At 37.8% G+C, this 17,349-nt stretch overlaps 1 protein-coding gene across 2 annotated transcripts in view; it reads right to left on the bottom strand.

The window, feature by feature from the left end:
* The window catches only part of atm (ATM serine/threonine kinase), a 77,645-nt gene that overhangs the window by 41,201 nt on the left and 19,095 nt on the right, over positions 1 to 17,349 (bottom strand). For both annotated transcript variants that reach the window (XR_014030395.1, XM_081369709.1), the window contains exons 16-30: positions 16,810 to 17,005; positions 16,511 to 16,704; positions 14,915 to 14,997; positions 13,557 to 13,721; positions 11,473 to 11,548; positions 11,177 to 11,307; positions 10,993 to 11,101; positions 9,514 to 9,684; positions 9,256 to 9,431; positions 8,271 to 8,514; positions 7,992 to 8,110; positions 7,509 to 7,635; positions 7,213 to 7,412; positions 3,086 to 3,260; positions 31 to 195 (exon numbers count right to left, since the gene is read on the bottom strand). Coding sequence is in view for 1 of the 2 variants with exons in the window: in XM_081369709.1 (XP_081225835.1) it covers positions 31 to 195; positions 3,086 to 3,260; positions 7,213 to 7,412; positions 7,509 to 7,635; positions 7,992 to 8,110; positions 8,271 to 8,514; positions 9,256 to 9,431; positions 9,514 to 9,684; positions 10,993 to 11,101; positions 11,177 to 11,307; positions 11,473 to 11,548; positions 13,557 to 13,721; positions 14,915 to 14,997; positions 16,511 to 16,704; positions 16,810 to 17,005 (2,331 nt within the window). In the remaining variant the exon portion in view is untranslated. The remainder of the gene's footprint in view (positions 1 to 30; positions 196 to 3,085; positions 3,261 to 7,212; positions 7,413 to 7,508; positions 7,636 to 7,991; positions 8,111 to 8,270; positions 8,515 to 9,255; positions 9,432 to 9,513; positions 9,685 to 10,992; positions 11,102 to 11,176; positions 11,308 to 11,472; positions 11,549 to 13,556; positions 13,722 to 14,914; positions 14,998 to 16,510; positions 16,705 to 16,809; positions 17,006 to 17,349) is intronic.

Genomic DNA, 17,349 nt, shown 5'->3' on the forward strand with positions numbered 1-17,349 from the left:
GTGGGTCTACGCAGCATTTCTGATGTTGACCTGTCTGAGAGAGAAGGCTCCAGAGCTGTATTTGAGGGCATGTTGGGTGGCTCTGAGCTCTCTGAAGTTTGGTCGGTCAGGGAAAGGCTCCAACAGGGGAATGGACTTTCTCAACATGCTGTTCTCCGGGTTTTCTATTACCAGGAACCTTAGCAGACGGAGGACCTAAAAGTAGCCGCATGTACAACATGTCAAATAATGAATAATCAGGGAAATCATGCATCACACTTGTAAACTTGAAAATTATATTATTTTGTTAGTGAACACTGTTGACTTTAATGTGCTTAAAAAGGTCCCATGACATGCTATTTTTTGTAGGCTTTAATATAGGCCTTAGTGGTCCCTAGTACTGTATCTGAAATCTCTTTTCAAAAATTCAGTCTCAGTGCAGAATTATAGCCACTATAAGCCAGTCCCAGAATGAGCTTCCTTCAGACAGGCCGTTTCGGTGTCTGTAGCTTTAAATACTAATGAGGAGGAGAAAGGCGGCGCAAGGTGGAGGGTGGGTGTGGCCTTGACCATCTTGCGCAACGGTACCGGTCCGTGCATGTTTACGTTGGATATAGCAATGGCACGAAGACACGCAGTCATTCAAGCATTTCAGTTTGACCCAGAATCTGATCCGGATGGAGAAGCAACAACTCAGCAGCTCCAGCAGGACATTTCCGAATGGTTAGTTTAAAATATTATGTCTGGATACGGTACTTTATTCGGATGGTTTACAGTTATTATCATGTAGCTAACGCTAACCTACTGTTGCCTTTTCATGAGAGATCTGTAACATCTGTAATTTATCTTATTACAATTACATCATCAAGCTCTGCGATCTTGCAATGCGGATATCGCGCGCGCCGTATAACCAACAGGAAAACGGTTATCCAAATTACAAAGAAGTGTACAACACTCGCGTTACTGTGTGTGTATTCACACACATAAACTGCATAACTTAGCTGCATAGCTAATGTGACAGCCACATTCTACGTGTAACAGTCTAGGCAACCATAAACAGTAAAGCAACACACTTAGTTGACTTACTGTTCCGAGGTGTGTAGCTGAGCCAAAGAGAGTGATCCAGACTTTAGTTTCAGACGTTCAGCAAGCCCAGCTCTGTATTAACCCTTCGGTGTTCATTTGTACATCCAATTATTGAGCAATTGTTATGCTTCGCTCGCTCAAAAGCCATGATATCTCTCGTGGACAAACTAAAATCGCGCGCGCGCATTCCTACTTCCTTCCTAGCTCATTTTCTCATGGGCGGAAAATATTCTCTGGGCGGGCAAAGCAGAGACAGGGGAGGTAACATTCCTCCTTATAACGTCACAAGGAGGAGATTCAAGATCAGCGCGATTGAGCTTCCATTTTCTCAAAGGCAGAGAAAGATAGCAAAAGCTCGATTTACACCGATTGAAATTTCTAGAAACTTGGGGACCATATACAGGCTAGGGGAACTCATATTAATGTTAAAAAACCTCAGAAAGTGAAAATTTCATGTCATGGGACCTTTAAATCAGTACTGTAATTCGGTTTTGCATCCACCTCTTGTGTCACGACTCTTAACAGAAACTTAACAGTGACTTAAAACCCTAATTACAAAAAAGCATTTCAATTTACATTTACATTTCAGTTATTCATTTCCAAATTTATTTAGATATTTCTAAATCAGTTATTTTCCAGTTGTTGAATTCCATGATTTCCGAAAAAGGATTTATAAATGCATTTTGTAGAGATTATGTCCGTGTAAATATTTTTTACTTTTAATTTGAAAAATGTATAATCTCTTAACTATACCAATTTCCTTGACTTGTCAGAACTGTAATAATTTCCACAATTTTTCCAAGTCTGAAATCATCATTTTAAAAATCCTTGATATTTTAGATTTTTTTTGTGTGTTATCGCTTAAAGATGCACACACTCTTGTGGCTAGATGTGTTAGGGCCAAAATAAAAAATGTGGGGATTTAAAGGGATAGTTCACCCAAAAATTAATTAACTCACCCTTATGTTGTTCCAAACCGGTAACCAAACAGTTGATGGACCCAACTGACTTCCATAGCGTGGGGGAACACAAATACTATAGAAGTGAATGGATAATTCTTCAAAATATCCTCTTTTGTGATCAGCAGAAGAAAGATACTCATACAGGTTTGGAACAACAAGACCAAATGATGACAGAATTTTCATCTTGGGTGAACTATCCCTTTAACTGTATTTTAAACGGCTTTATTTGAAATACACATAAGTAAATGTTGTTTTTATGGTAATAGGTTTCCTGTGGTACATCTGCTGTTTTCGAATACTTTTTTTCAATTTACAGATACTAGGAGTGTCAGCAGATTATAATAAGTCTGTGCTTATTGTTATAATAAGTTGTGCTCACCCTGTGGTCTGTGTGGGTCCTAATGCCCCAGTGTAGTGACGGGGACACTATACTGTCAAAGAGCACCGTCCTTCGGATGAGACGTAAAACCGAGGTCCTGACTCTCTGTGGTCATTAAAAATCCCATGGCATTTCTCGTAAAGAGTAGGGGTGTAACCCCGGTGTCCTGGCCACATTCCACACATTGGCCCTTACCAATCATGGCCTCCTAATAATCCCCTTACATTAAATTGGCTCTATCACTCTCTCTCCTCTCTCCACCTATAGCTGGTGTGTGGTGAGCGCACTGGCGCCGTTGTACTGTGGCTGCCGTCGCATCATCCAAGTGGATGCTGCACACTGGTGGTGGTTGAGGAGAGACCCCTGATATGATTGTAAAGCGCTTTGGGTGTACAGTAGTACATATGAAAGCGCTATATAAATGCCTCATTCTATTCTATTCTATTCTATTCTATTCTATTCTAAGTAACTAAAACAATTATAAAAAAAAATTAAAAGAATACAATTTCAGAATTCTAGAAGTTTGAATAGCTGAATATTTTTTCAGACATTGTTTTATCTTAAAACTTGTTTATTTTGAATCATTTTAAGTAATCTTGGGGCCCCTCGGACGTTTGCTGAAGCCCCCTAGTAGAGAACCTCTGCACTTAAAGATAACCCTCTCTCTGTTCTCTCTCACCTGCTGAGATATGGCAGACTGTTCGGTGACCTGTGCTGTGAGAGTGGCCACTATGACCTGCAGGTGACTCTCCAGAGCATCATCACAGTATTCAACAGCCGTCTGACAGACCAGCGACAGCAGCTCACAGCACAGGGACAAACTGCGAGAGGACACCTCATCCCGAGGACATGATCTGCAGCAGAACACAAGAGCTCAGTCATTACCAGCAAATTCAGCCTGTGGACTCTTGTTTCTCAACCTGTCTCCCACTAATGACCACTAATTATTCATTTGTCATCTAGCTGATAACCCAAAGGGCCCTATTTAAGGATCTAAGCGTATGGTCTAAAACGCACAGCTCAGGTGCACTTAGGGCGAGTCCGAATCCCCTTTTGCTAGTTTAATGATGGGACAAATCGTCGGCGCTCCCGGGGCATGGTCTAAAAGGGTTGTCTCAATTCTCTCAATGAGTAATGGGTGTGTTTTGGGCGTAACGTGCAATAAACCAATCAGAGTCTCATCTCCCATTCCTTTTAAAAGCCAGTTGCGCTCGTGTCATGGTGGATTCGCTATTTACATGGAGGAATTTGCAAGCGGAAAAACTGAACGAGTCTCCAGAGAGGAAACGGTTCAGCTCGTGCACGAGGTTAAAGTGTGCAAGCAGACCATTTACGGGACAAGCTGGATTCCACCATATCCTTATGTACACAATAATAATCTTTTACATAATAATCCTTTTATTTTTAATATATGGCATGTTTGTGTGCTGCTGCGTGTCCCTGTGTGTTTAATAAGCAGAGTGTACGCGTGTTGTGGACCCGCCTATAGGCGCACATTACTAAAGCGCTCTTTATATAACAAAAAAATACTGCGCCACTGACTTTAGACCAGGTTTCAGTTGGTCAATGGCTCAGTCTATATCAGTTCCTCAAAATAGTAGGGCTGGGTAAAAAATATCGATTTCTCGATTTTAATCGATTCTCACTTTTACGAAACGATATCGATTCTTAAATCCCAAGAATCGATTAGTCATCCTGTTTTCAGTTGATGAATGAATGGATCATTGTTGCGTGCATCCCATCCAATAAATCGCACTAATCTTTGTGCTTTGATATTATTGATATGAAACAAAGTCTCAGATTCAAATTACGTCCATTTTATTACGCAATTCAAAAACATAAATACCATTTTGGCGCTGTGGCGTGAGATCGCTCTGGCGCAGCTCAGCTCAAGAGAAGCAGTGCGGAGCGCACGTGATCATCTCTTCCGCCTTAATAACACCAGTTACAGCGCGAAATAAACATGAATGAGCATCTGAAAGTGTGTTAAAAGATAGTGTAAAACTTATCGAAATCCGTATCATGTGACATGGAATCAATCGCTCAAATCAGTGTTTCAACCGTGGAAAGACGTCAGTAAATCAGCTTGCAAACAATGTCATGTAACGTCACATTTACCTCAGAAAAACATATCCAGTGACCATAAACTCGTTAGTCAGCTAGAAAAATTAACTCTAGAGAAAAGCATTTTGCTAAATATATGCACCATATTACATATTCATTATAATTTTTAATGTTCTTCTATTTTTAATGCATGTTTGAATAAATCTGGCAGGTTTTTTTATGACAGCCACCATTTAAATGTTTATATTTCATATAACTTTATTATTATAAAAATAAATAAAAGTGTAATTTAAGTGTTTGTATACAAATCAGTTAATTTTTACCTTATTTTTAACCCTCTGGGGTCTGGGCTGTTTTTGGGGCCCTTGAGATGTTCTGACATGCCCTGACATTTGTGCTTTTTTCAGTTGCTTATAAACATATTAATGGCAAAGGTGTAAATTCACTCTATAAAGCACAAACAGGGCTACCATAATATGTGAGCCATGTGTATGTACATGTTTTCATTTTTGAGAGAATAATGTTTATGCGTGGTTATTGAAAAAAATAAAAAATAAAAATTCTGAAATAAGGCCACAAAACACATAGTAAATATGTGTCAATAAGACTTTTGACAAATGGATGTCCTCGCCTAGTGTTTTTTCTTCAAAATTATGTGAAAATAGTCTTGCTTTATCGTTCACATAAAACCATACATTGATTTAAATTGATGTAAAACAGGTTTTGCTTGGAAAGCCAATATGCGAGGGGGAGGAGTAGTTTACACCTTAGATTACAGTGTCCCACCCACTTTGCATAATGATGAGCCATTCACTCAGGTGTGAAACTGACTGAGCCACAATACAAGAACAACAGATATATTTAGAAGACTTATATTGACCATTTAAGATTTTGCTTACATCTATCTTGTAAATATGTTTTGCTATTTTATTAAAAAGGTTACAATTACAACAATAATTACAATTTCAACAATATTTCAAGTGTACTCTTTCTTTGTAAAAAAAAAAAAAAGATTATAGGCCTACATTTTATCTATGTATTCATATTTCAGTCGATTTTTACTCATCTCAGTAGCAATTCAGTTTGCTAAAACATCATCATTCATTCACACACGCGATTTAAATTTAACTTCTGGCAAAGATGAAGTTGACGATAGGCTATTGACTCGCGATCTTCGCAGTAGGCTAGTGTTTTGGATGGTTTGTTTAGAACCAGCTTTCTGTAAATATATTTCACATTTTTTAGACATGTGAGGCGAGAATAGGCTACGGTCTGGTTCATGATGATCTCCAGTTCAAGCACCTTATGTTGTGATTGCTAGCCTATATTTACTTTAAATCCAGGAAATTTGTTAATGAAAAAATTATTAAAATTAAGATACAATTGATACAAAACGAAATTCGTTTTAAAGAAAGGATTTGTACTTTCTGTTTTGAGGTCTCTGTGAAAGTTTGAAAGTCTTTTAGTGCTTTTTTTAGAGCGCTCGCGTCCATAATGGAGAACTGTCACGTAATATTGTTTTTTCCTCATAAATGCGAACACGAAAAATAAAAGACAAAAGACTTTTAAGTAAAACTTACTCTGAAATTGTGTTCTCGGCGGAATTCGCTCTTCAAAATGCTGCCGTTCGTCCTCTGAGGAAAAGGTGCATTCTTCCTCGCTGTCCAGAATCATCTGAAGGGAGTCTTTATTACTGGAGAAGCGTGTCATACTCAAAACGCGATGAACTATCAGTCTGAAGTCTGATGAACAAACTGTGTTTTTATGGCATTGATCGGGGGGCGTATGCGATGCATACTAGATCAGGTAAACTATTTACATGTGAATCGCGCCGGGGGCGGGGCGGCTGCAGCTCATTTAGAGATAATGAAGGGAGAAGGAAAAACGGTACCTCTCCTTGCTTTCAAAGGGATTACATGAGTTAAAAACATTTGTTTTTTATATAAATTACTTCATTTAAAAGAGGAGATTTCAAGCTTCATAAAGACATATCTCACGTGCCTGTGTGAGAAGTATTCGCTGAGTTATGATTCATTTTCGGACGCGTTTCAGAATGGACTACACGGACAGAGAGAAGGCAGAACTCGCTTCGTGATTATTTTTCTTTATTTGGCAAAAAGCACAACATTTTGTTTTTATTGTGAGTATACACAAAAATAATACACATTTAACAGAATCGATTGATGTATGAAACTTGTTTTATAAAATCAAAGTCAAAAGAGTATTTGGGGTCTCAATTCAACTCATAAGGAAAAAAGCGAGCAGATCACGCCGGCGTGATCTCCGACCTCTGAGGGTTAAGCTATATTATATTAGGCTAATGAAGCCTACAGGCTAACTGACTCCCATAGTTAACAGCATTAGTTAAGAGATTTGTTTTCCTTGAGAAAATTTGCCATGTATTGAACCTGATATCCAAAATAATCGATATTGAATCGAATCGAAATCGAATCGAATTGCAAGCTTGCGAATCGAAATCGAATCGAATTGTGAAATTTGTGTCAATACCCAGCCCTACAAAATAGCAACACGCCAACAATGCGCCTGAACACACCTCGTTTTCAGACCAGCAGCCCATGGGCGAACAAATGGCCGCAAATGCATTTGCTGTTTAACTATGACGTGAAAATGATAACTGCGTCGGGCTGAAACTAGCAAAACACACTTGAGTCGCGTCTGGCACTGCATTGCGTCGAGTGTGTGATGGGCCCTAAAACAGCCCTAATGTGTGTGTGAGCAGACCTGCTGTTGATGTGGTGAATGAGTGTATAGATGATGTCCCGTAGCACAAACGCCCATGCTCCGCCCAGCCCGTCCTTCACCTCCCTGAGCAACAGGCTCACAAACAGGTGGTACATCATCAGTATACGGTGCCGCTCGTAGGCGTTGGTGGTCTCGGCAGCCTTCTGACAGATCGCTATGAGAATCCTCTGAATGGACATCTGAAACAAACACAGACAGGCACCAATGCACTTGCTGCACATTTATACGGTAGCTCAGGGCAAATATGAATATGGACGTTTGAGTGTGAGGCTCACGGGAGTCTTTGACAGGATGGTGACTAGAGACTTGTGGCTGGCACTGTGGCATTTGCTCAGGTAATCCAGCGTGGCTTTGATCACATATGAGCTGAAGAATGGCGGGTTTGGCGCGGGATCCAACTCTCTAATTACAAAAATGCAACATGTTTAGGAAATGTCTTATGATTCCTATAGGATGGCAATATTATAATAAATTCCAAGTGGAATTATCAGTGAATTTGTCAATGCTGGATGAGCATTTGAGCGCATACGTTTTTATGCGCATTTTTTTTAATTTATGTGCATCTTGCCGTTTCCCTCCAGTTTTTTTCTGCATAAAAAAGGTGGATGGAAACAGCTATTTTCACTACGTGAGAAAGTTCTTAAAGTTTCAGTATGTTTTCATAGTGTATCAACTCTCTTTTATCTCAAATAAACTGATTCCACATGTTATAATCTGTGTAATGATCTGTAAGGTGGCATGATAAGAAATAAATATACCCAGTAAATTTCTGTAGGTCTCCACTATCCGCAGACGCTCCTCCTGCAGTCTCATGCAGTGTCATTAACAGCTCCACCACAATGTCAGCCAGGTTGTTGCAAATCAAACTGTCAATTTGCTGAAGGAAAAAGAAAACTGTGTATATAAATAACTCTTGAGCTGTGTACCAAGTTTACCAATTGTGTACCAACTGCATCTACAGAAAGATACAGTTTAAGTGTAGATCAGTAATGTACTAAATATCAGTTGAATGAATTGAAACACAACTGTATCCTCACCTGTTTTCCCAGGAAGTTGCTGTCCTTCAGTATATCGTACACCCTGTGAGCCTTATCTCTCTGCTGGGCCACATGGGTGTCTTGCCCAGCGAGGGCGAAGTGAGGTAGGATGTTCACCATGATCTTGGGGAAGCAGTCAGCCAGCAGCTGCTTCCAGTCCTGAGCCAAGTGATTCCCAATGGATTTCACCTCCTCAAAGTCATTCAGGAAGACCAGGTGTGGGATCAGCACATGGTAGGATGACCTAAAATGATAAAACATAGTTACAGTATAATCAGTACAATACAGTATATTTACAGAAGACCTTCAGGCAAAAAATTCTGAACGTGTTCTGATACTGATAATTTTCTACTATACTGTAGTATTTTTGCAATGAAAAATTGAAAATGATAATGATTAATTGACCATATGGCACGGGTACTTCCTGGTTTTCGATAAGCCAGCTTGGGCATTTCCGGTGAACTATTAGCTGTCATTTTGCACTCACTGTACATCGACACTTGACTTTTTAATATTGATTTACATTTTAATGCAGTTATCACACTCACCTAATTTGTCAATAAACCAGTTTTATTGATTGCAATAAAGACTTAAAGCTAATGGGAATGCTGGAATAAGAAACAGTCACAGAATAAATACAGAATAAAACCAAATGCAGAATATGTCTGTATTTGGACATGCACACACACGCAACATTTTTCCAGCACTTCAAATGTTATTTTTTATGTGATGACCAAAAACATTATTTGTTCATCCTTCTGAGATTGTCCCCATTTGTAAAACCGAACGTTTTAAGATGTATGAAATCCAACATTTGATAGAAAACACTTTATTTTTAAATAAAAAAGACATTAATTACCACTATAACCAGTAGATGGCGGCAGAGTGGCATTTTTATTGCCATGAAAATAAATAATGTTAAAATAGCCTGAAAATATGACCAGCTTGTTTTTTGTGAGATTCAGCCTATGGCAGGAGCACAAACCTGTAAAACTCGTCCAGACTGCAGAAGCCCAGCAGTGTGTAGGGGAAGGACTGCAGCGTGTACCTCGAGTCGGACTGTTTTTGGTTCAGCCACTCAGCCACCAGGTAATATAGGTGTGAATGAATTAAACTCTTCGAGTCCCTGTACCCAAGCGACCGGGACACACCTCTTAGCACCTGCAGAGTTCACCACGGAAAAAAGTTTTAATGGAGGATACAAAGGAATATTTGGATAGTGTTCAGTGTTGAATATCTTTACCTTATTGATGAGCTGTTCATCAATGCTGTTCTCCTTGTAGGACTGAAAGAGTGCAAACAAGGCTTGCTTCTCGCACACGGGGCTGCAGGACATCACCATAGAGACGCTTTTCAGCAAGGTCGCCCGTCGATTAAAGGTCTCGTCGGGTAAGTCTTCTGAAGGACAGCTCTTCTGTACAACAACAGCATTAAAGTATTAGAAGTATATTCTTAGGATGGCAAACCAAGTCAATACCAAAACTAAAGAAGTTTTACTTTAAAAATTCATTAGGTGTTTTTTTATATATATATTTCTGAGCGTTTACAAACTTGTTCACTTAAAATCTTTGTATATCTGTTCTTTTTTTTTTTTTTTTTTTGTGTAATTTTGTGCTCTTTAGTTACTTGAATAATTACTTGTAAAAACTTGTTAATAATTGATTGCTACATAACATGGTTTTAATTCAACATTTATAAATCTAGGCTACACAATTAATTTATTTAATTTGTAATTTTTAAAATAAAGGACTATGTTCAATAAAAAAAAATTGTGTTGTAACAAGTCTTTTTATTGGATTAATTATGTCATAAATGACCTATAATCAGGTAAAGATCAAACATTAAAGAATTAGAAATCTATTCTTAGGATGTGAAAGTAAGTTAATACCACAACTAAACTAAGATGTTTTAGTTTAAAAATTCATTGGGTGTTTTTTCTTCTTTCTTCAGATCTTTGTATATCTGTTCTATTATTATAATTTTTTTGTTCTACTGTTTGTAATTTGGCTCTTTATTTTATAACTGACTGCTTACTTGGATATTTACTTGTGTACACAATTAAAACAAGTCAACACAATTAATTTTGTTTATTTAATATATAATTTTTTAAATAAAGGAGTATGTTCAATAAGATATAAGAATCTTGAAAACTCACTGGTATTGATATCAGCTACTGAAATTTTAGTGTTGTAACAACCCAAGTTTTTTCCATAATTATTGGATTGGTTATGCCATAAATGACTTATAATCAGAAACACAGTATAGCATGAGTTTTGCCCTTAGTCCTGAGAGCGTATTTTAATATCTAAAGTCATTTGATTCAACTTCTTTATGCATCAAAATTCATTGATGCAATGGGCAACGAGTTATTAAAAAACAAAATTTCATAGCACATTAATTTGAACAACATTTTAATTTAATTAAAAAAGTTTTATTTCTGATGAATAAAAAAATCGGGGTGTCTAGTTATAAATAAGTTTATCTTTAATTTCTGGTAAATGCTGGATTTAGATTTTTCTCAGAAAATTCTTACAGAAGTCAGATCTGTGCACATAAGCTTACACAACGCTGACAAAGAATGGACAATGAAATGAGAGTAACTCAAAATTGGGTTAGCACTATTTAAGCCATTTACTATATCCTTCACATGTCAGCATAATCATTGTAAGATTGCATATAAACACACTATTTAGACGTTCAAATGAAGGTAAAAGAGTTCTACCTGCCCGCTCATTCCTTCCTGAGCCTTGAGGTAAATGTTCTCAAAGGCCGTCTGCTGGTTCTTCATAGGAAGCATCATCTTGCCTTCCGGCCCGTTTTTAAGGAACAAGCTAGAATTGAAAAGCCCATGTGAATAAAGGAAGACCAGTTTCATCAGAAGAGGTTATATCTTGAGCTCAGCCCACCTCTCCACAGACAGCGCCGCCAACATGCACACATGGTGATGTGGATCTGCTAAATGAGCCGAGAGAACCACAGACACGGGCAGCTCCTCGTCCCTCAGCGTCAGCGTCGCCCACTTACAGCAAGGGTCCACCTGGGGAAAACAGCGAGTACACATATGTAAACCTCTCTTGGAAACAGCCGTTTACACGGACTTGAACGTCGGAAGATGATGTAACTGACTGTTATACTATAAAATAGTACTGTTTAAAATAGTACATTTACTATTTACTGGAATACAAAATGATACTGTACTTACCTCCAGCAAAGCCAGTAAACACTGCATCAGTGCCACTCTCACCGCTGAGGTACATTTGCCAGATTTCCCTAAGATGCTGTACAAAAAGAGTGAATTTAACCTTAAGAAGCTCTTGAAGAATCTCTTTTAAATTTTGTCTGAACTTACATCTCTTTTTTTTTTTTTTTTTTTTTACAAAACAAGTATTTCTTTACAGTTAAGTTATTACCATTAAATAATGAAGTAAAAGTATTAAAGTAAAACCATCTCTAAAACATTTTAAAATCAGAAATACCATAGTACCATTTAATTTATTCCTGATCTGCCTATTGACACCATTATATGAGAACTGAACTGAGCTGGGCGATGGCATCACTGTTTTCTCCTGAGCGGCTATATATATAGAAAATGAATTAAATTAATAATTAATAAAAAAAATATATTTTATTTAAACATGCCACTAAAACGTTTTTTTTTTTTTTTTTTTTTTCTAAGGCCAGCGTATTTTTTTCAATTGTTTTCAGTGGGAGTGCCATGTATTTAAAAACGGCAGCCATGTGACGAAGCGCTGATTGGCAGCCGTCCAATCACAGTAGAGGAGGGGCGGGACAAATACCACACGACCAACGACAACAGACGGCAACAACAAGCACAGCAACAGACAACAAGCACAGCAACAAGAGCCAGAGCAAATACTTTACTTTGTTTCAACATTCAAACTATCTGCGAAATCAGAAACTAGTGACACTTCCTCCGATATTCTGTATCAACTGAAAAAAACTGCTCTCAAGCGCCAGAGCAAGGCGTTTTCTGCTGGCAAAAATTAAAAAATTTAAATAAACTCTTTAGTGGACACAGCCTAAATGATGACCATATTCAAGTATCATGATATTTGAATCTTACTCAAAGGAACTTGGAGTAAGAACTTCAGTACCATTTACCATAGTACTACCATGGTACATTTCTGTTTGTATATTGTATTAATGATTTAACTTCACTGATACTTCGGATTTGATAAGAACAAAACGTGAACTGAATTGAGCTGAATAACGATATTATTGTCTTCAGAAGATCTGCTTATAGCTGAATTGAACCAGTTTCATTATGAATGAATGTTACAGAGTTATTGAACTGAACCGAATCATCACTGAACTGAATTGAGCTGAATAATGACACTATTACCTTGCTGCTTTACAGCTGAATTTGAACTTCTCATATTTTAAGTTTGCATCACTACCTATGTTTCCATCCATCTCATTTTAATGTGCATTTTGGGATATGGCATTAAACGCAGGATGGAAGAGCCCTAAATTAAAAAAATGCGCATAAAAAAACTTTGGTTACACTTTATTTTAAGGTGTCATTGTTACAGTGTAATTATATATTACTGAGTAATATTAAGCAACTACATGTACTTACTATAGGGTTAGGGTAGGATTAGGGTTTGGTTGAGGGTTAGTTGCATGTGATTATGCATAATTTACTGTTAATACTACGGTAAGTATATGTAACATATGTAACAAGGACACTGTAAAATAAAGTGTTACCAAAACTTTTTTTATCCGATAAGAATTCTAAAACTACAATGGAAACACATTTACTGAATAAATCCCTTGATGCCCAACAAAAACATGACTTTGCCTCAACAGAGGATGTGATTGGTCCGCTGGTTAATCCAGTTATCCAATCACATCTCACAGCATGTCAAATGTTGGCTTAGTCGTTCTGAAATGCAAAGTCTGTCATCAGAATCATTTGGTTAAATTCACTCCAGAAGCGTCTCACACAATTGCATTCCCAAACACCAGCATCCCTCCCAACGCAAGAGAACATTCCAGCATTTATTGCGTTTTGCCTGCGCACTCATATATGTAATTTATGATGTACGAAAAAAAGCCAAAGTGGCTCCCCTGGTCACAGCAACTTCCATTTTTATAATATTAAAATTTTGCCCACTTTGAATGGAAACATAGCGACTGTTTCTGCTACTTTCCTGTGTATTATCATGAAGCTGCTTTGACACAATTTCTATTGTAGAACACGCTATAAAATTAAAGGTGTTCCAAAAGGAATAATTTGCTTCATTGAGGTCTTGGTGGCCTCACCAGAATCCGGACACGACTTTGAGCAGCGCTCCTTTGATATGTGCCAGGTCGTCGTCCTGCTCGCTCACGGGGGGCGCTCGGCCCAGACAGCGGATGGAGGGCAGGAGAGAGCGCAGGACGGCGGCACACACCTCCTGGTCTTGCCGATACAGAGAACAAACATCTCTGAATGAAAAAAAACAAAAGGAATTAGAAAAATATTGTTATTGGAATACAATACTGGCTAATGTTTGGAATAATTCTGCTCAAAAAGGATGCATTTAAATGATCAAAAACAAAACCGTAAGAACAGTAATATTGTGAAATATTATTACAATTTAAAAGAACTGTTTTCTTTTTTTACTCTTTTTACTCCTGTGATTGCAAATCAAATTTTCAGCATCATTACTCCAGTCTTCAGTGTCACATGATCATGATTCAGAAATCATTCTAATATGCTGATTTGGCGCTCAAAAAACATTTCTTAATATTATCAGTGTTGAAAGCAATTTTTACTGCTTAATATATATTTGTGAAATCATGTTACACTACCATTCAAAAGTTTGGGGTAAGATTTAAAAAAAGAGATGCAATAAATTGATCAAAAGTGACAGTAAAGACATGTATACTGTTACAGAAGATTTTGGTAAAGCTTTATAATAAGGTCTTATTTGTTAACATTAGTTAATGTATTAACTAATATGAACTAACAATGAGCAATACATGTGTTACTGTATTTATTAATCTTTGTTAAAGTGAGTTAATAAAAACAGTTGTTCATTGTTTATGTTAGTTCACTGCATTAACAAATACAACTTTTGATTTTAATAGTGTATTAGTGAATGTTGAAATTAACTAAGATTAATAAATGCTGTAGAAGTTCATTATTATTTCACGTTAACTAAAGTAGTTAACTAATGTTAACAAAAGAAACCTTATTGTAAAGTGTTACGAGATTTCTACTTCAGATAAAATGTTGTTCATTGAATATTCTACACATATTCAATGAACTCATGAATTCATGAATAAAATCATGAAAAAAAATGCATTACAGTTTCCACAAAAATTTTAAAAACGGTTTTCAACATTGACAATAAGAACAATTAGTAATAATTGAGCACCAATAAAACTTAATTACATATTTTTTCTATAATATTTCACAACATTACTGTATTTTTTTATTTTTTTATCAAACAAATGCAGCATTTGAGTGAGAATATTAGAAGCTTCTTTCAAAAAAATCTTAATTATTCCAAAGTATTATTGACAGGTACTGAAGTTGGTTTCATTTTTACATTATCAAATACACTTCAGAAGAATTGAGATATTAGTTGTTTAAGATATTGAACAGAACATAGGGGAAACGGAGGAATCCTTACGCCAGAGGCCTGAGAAGAGTATCAAATTCTTCAGGATCCAGAGATGAGACTTCAGCTGGCAGTTTCTTCAGCAGGGAAAGATACTACACAAGTAATGGATGAAGAAAAAGGAAAAAACATTTAAATATGTAATTTTGGTGATCAAAGATGAGTTATAAAGGATACAATTATTAAGTACAGGGGGACTTTAAAAGAATAATTTATTAGATGCATGCTGGGTTGTTATCGTAGGGACATCAACTTTACATTTTCACACCCCTAAACATGACGCAGAGAAAAAACAAATTGTGATTGGTTGCGTCACATGTCAGTCAGATGGCCTCTGGGCGCTCCTTGGCCAATGAAAGCTGCGACAGAGTCTAGACCAGGGATAGACAACTCCGGTCCTGGAGGGCCACTGTCCTGCAGAGTTTAGCTCCAACCCTAATTAAACACACCTGAACAAGGCAATCAGTGTTTTCAGGATTACTAAACAGATACAGGAAGGTGAGTTTTTATGAGGACTGAAGCTAAACTCTGCAGGACTGTGGCCCTCCAGGACCGGAGTTGTCTATCCCTGGTCTAGACCTTCTGCCGCCAGTCTGAAGGTTTATCTACACGAGGCTACTTTCCTAGATAACCCCATGAACAGTCTTTGACATAATTCAATGTTTCAATTATATATAAGAGTCAGCCAAGAGGCAACCTTCCGGTCTCTCTCATTTGAATCCAAAAACGGAAGTGACTTAAACTGCAATTCATCGACTGGCCGCTAGAGACAGGCTGCAAAATCCCATAGACCGCCCATTTTAACATGCTCCACCTTTAAAGCAGAAACAAATATGTTTTCAGCTGGGTACAAAAAGTGGTTTTGGTCTGTATAGCTAATTTTGCCCTTCATGACAACTGTGAGGGGGGGTTGATTTTTTTTTTATAACTCATCAATTTAAATTATATTGAGCCTTTGATCGTTGCAACGAAAGCGAATCAATCAAAACTAACTTTAGCTGGAAAATAACTTTATTAAATTCTAACCGCTATAAAGCCAAAACAATCTCTGTTACCTTAAATTATACATTTATCTCGGTAAAGCTGCTTTGAAACAATCTACATTGTGACTTGACTTGACTTAAAGTTCTGCATAATTAAGGGTGTGGCCACTTGAGTGACAGGTGAATTGCCGCTGATGTCACTACTAGCCGTTTGTCTGCTGTCTATTAGCCACCAATAACTAATCCCGCCTCTTTGCCCACTTCCGGTTACCAGGAGTGACGCCCTGCCAAGATGGCGACGGCCGGCTCTGCCCACTTTAGGCTATAAAAATGCTCTTCAGAAAACTACGAGTAATGTCACGGACACTACGTCCATTGTTTTATACAGTCTATGGCAGGGATCAGCAACTCCGGTCCTGGAGGGCCACTGTCCTGCAGAGTTTAGCTCCAACCCTAATTAAACACACCTGAACAAGGCAATCAGTGTTTTCAGGATTACTAGATAGATACAGGCAGGTGAGTTTTTATCAGGGCTGAAGCTAAACTCTGCAGGACAGTGGCCCTCCAGGACCGGAGTTGCTGATCCCTGGTCTATGGAGTCAGTACATTAAGAAATCATAATCACCATGTGGAGGTGAAGCATCTGAGAAAAGTCTGTGAGGTCCAGTAGTTTGAGCAATTTGCGTTGAGTGTCCAGAGGTTTGAAGGAAAATCCACCGTTGAGCTCTGAGGATCCACAGAGCGACAGGAATCCAAGCACAGACAGGAAGGCCAAGTCTTGTCTTGATAAATGCTCCTCGGATAATGCACTCTTGGTCCCTACGATCGAAAATGAGGAGAAAAAATCAATTACGTGATCTTAACAGCTGCGAAATATGAAATCCCATCCCTGATTATATTGAGTTCTCCAGTCTCGCTGAGCACCTGTGCTGAATTTTGAATCGCAAGCTTCGTCATTGGACTGGCAAGGTCTGGAAGTGCTGAGGTGCGTCCCATCTCCATCTTCAAACAGATCAATCTCCTCCTGATTGTCCGTTTGGTTTCTGCTCGCATCCACTTGATCTTCATCCATTGGGTCGTTCTCCATGACTGTGTGGTCTTTTTTACTCGAGTTGCTCAACTGCAAAAGTAAAAGGTGCACTTTAGATGAGTGTCAAATAACAGAAGTTTGTAGGGGTGTGTGATATGATTTTAGATTGTGAAACATTAAAATGTCTCCACGATCTGCCATTGAAGAGAAATCGTAGTATTGTGCTACAGTGCAATCAGTTCTGGCGCCTCCGTCCCGACATACTGTACAATGCCACACACATTTACATCACATGTTTAGCAGTATATACCGGCCTCATTCGCACGCTGTTCTGAATTTGTGACATAAACTTATCATATCACCCACACCTAGAAGGTTGGTTGTAAAATCTCAGTATCATCTCTAACTGAAAAAAAACATAAATAATAAGGTAA

Source organism: Scardinius erythrophthalmus (assembly GCF_964197995.2).
Source record: "Scardinius erythrophthalmus genome assembly, chromosome: 7".
In the NCBI taxonomy this organism is placed as follows: Eukaryota; Metazoa; Chordata; class Actinopteri; order Cypriniformes; family Leuciscidae; genus Scardinius; species Scardinius erythrophthalmus.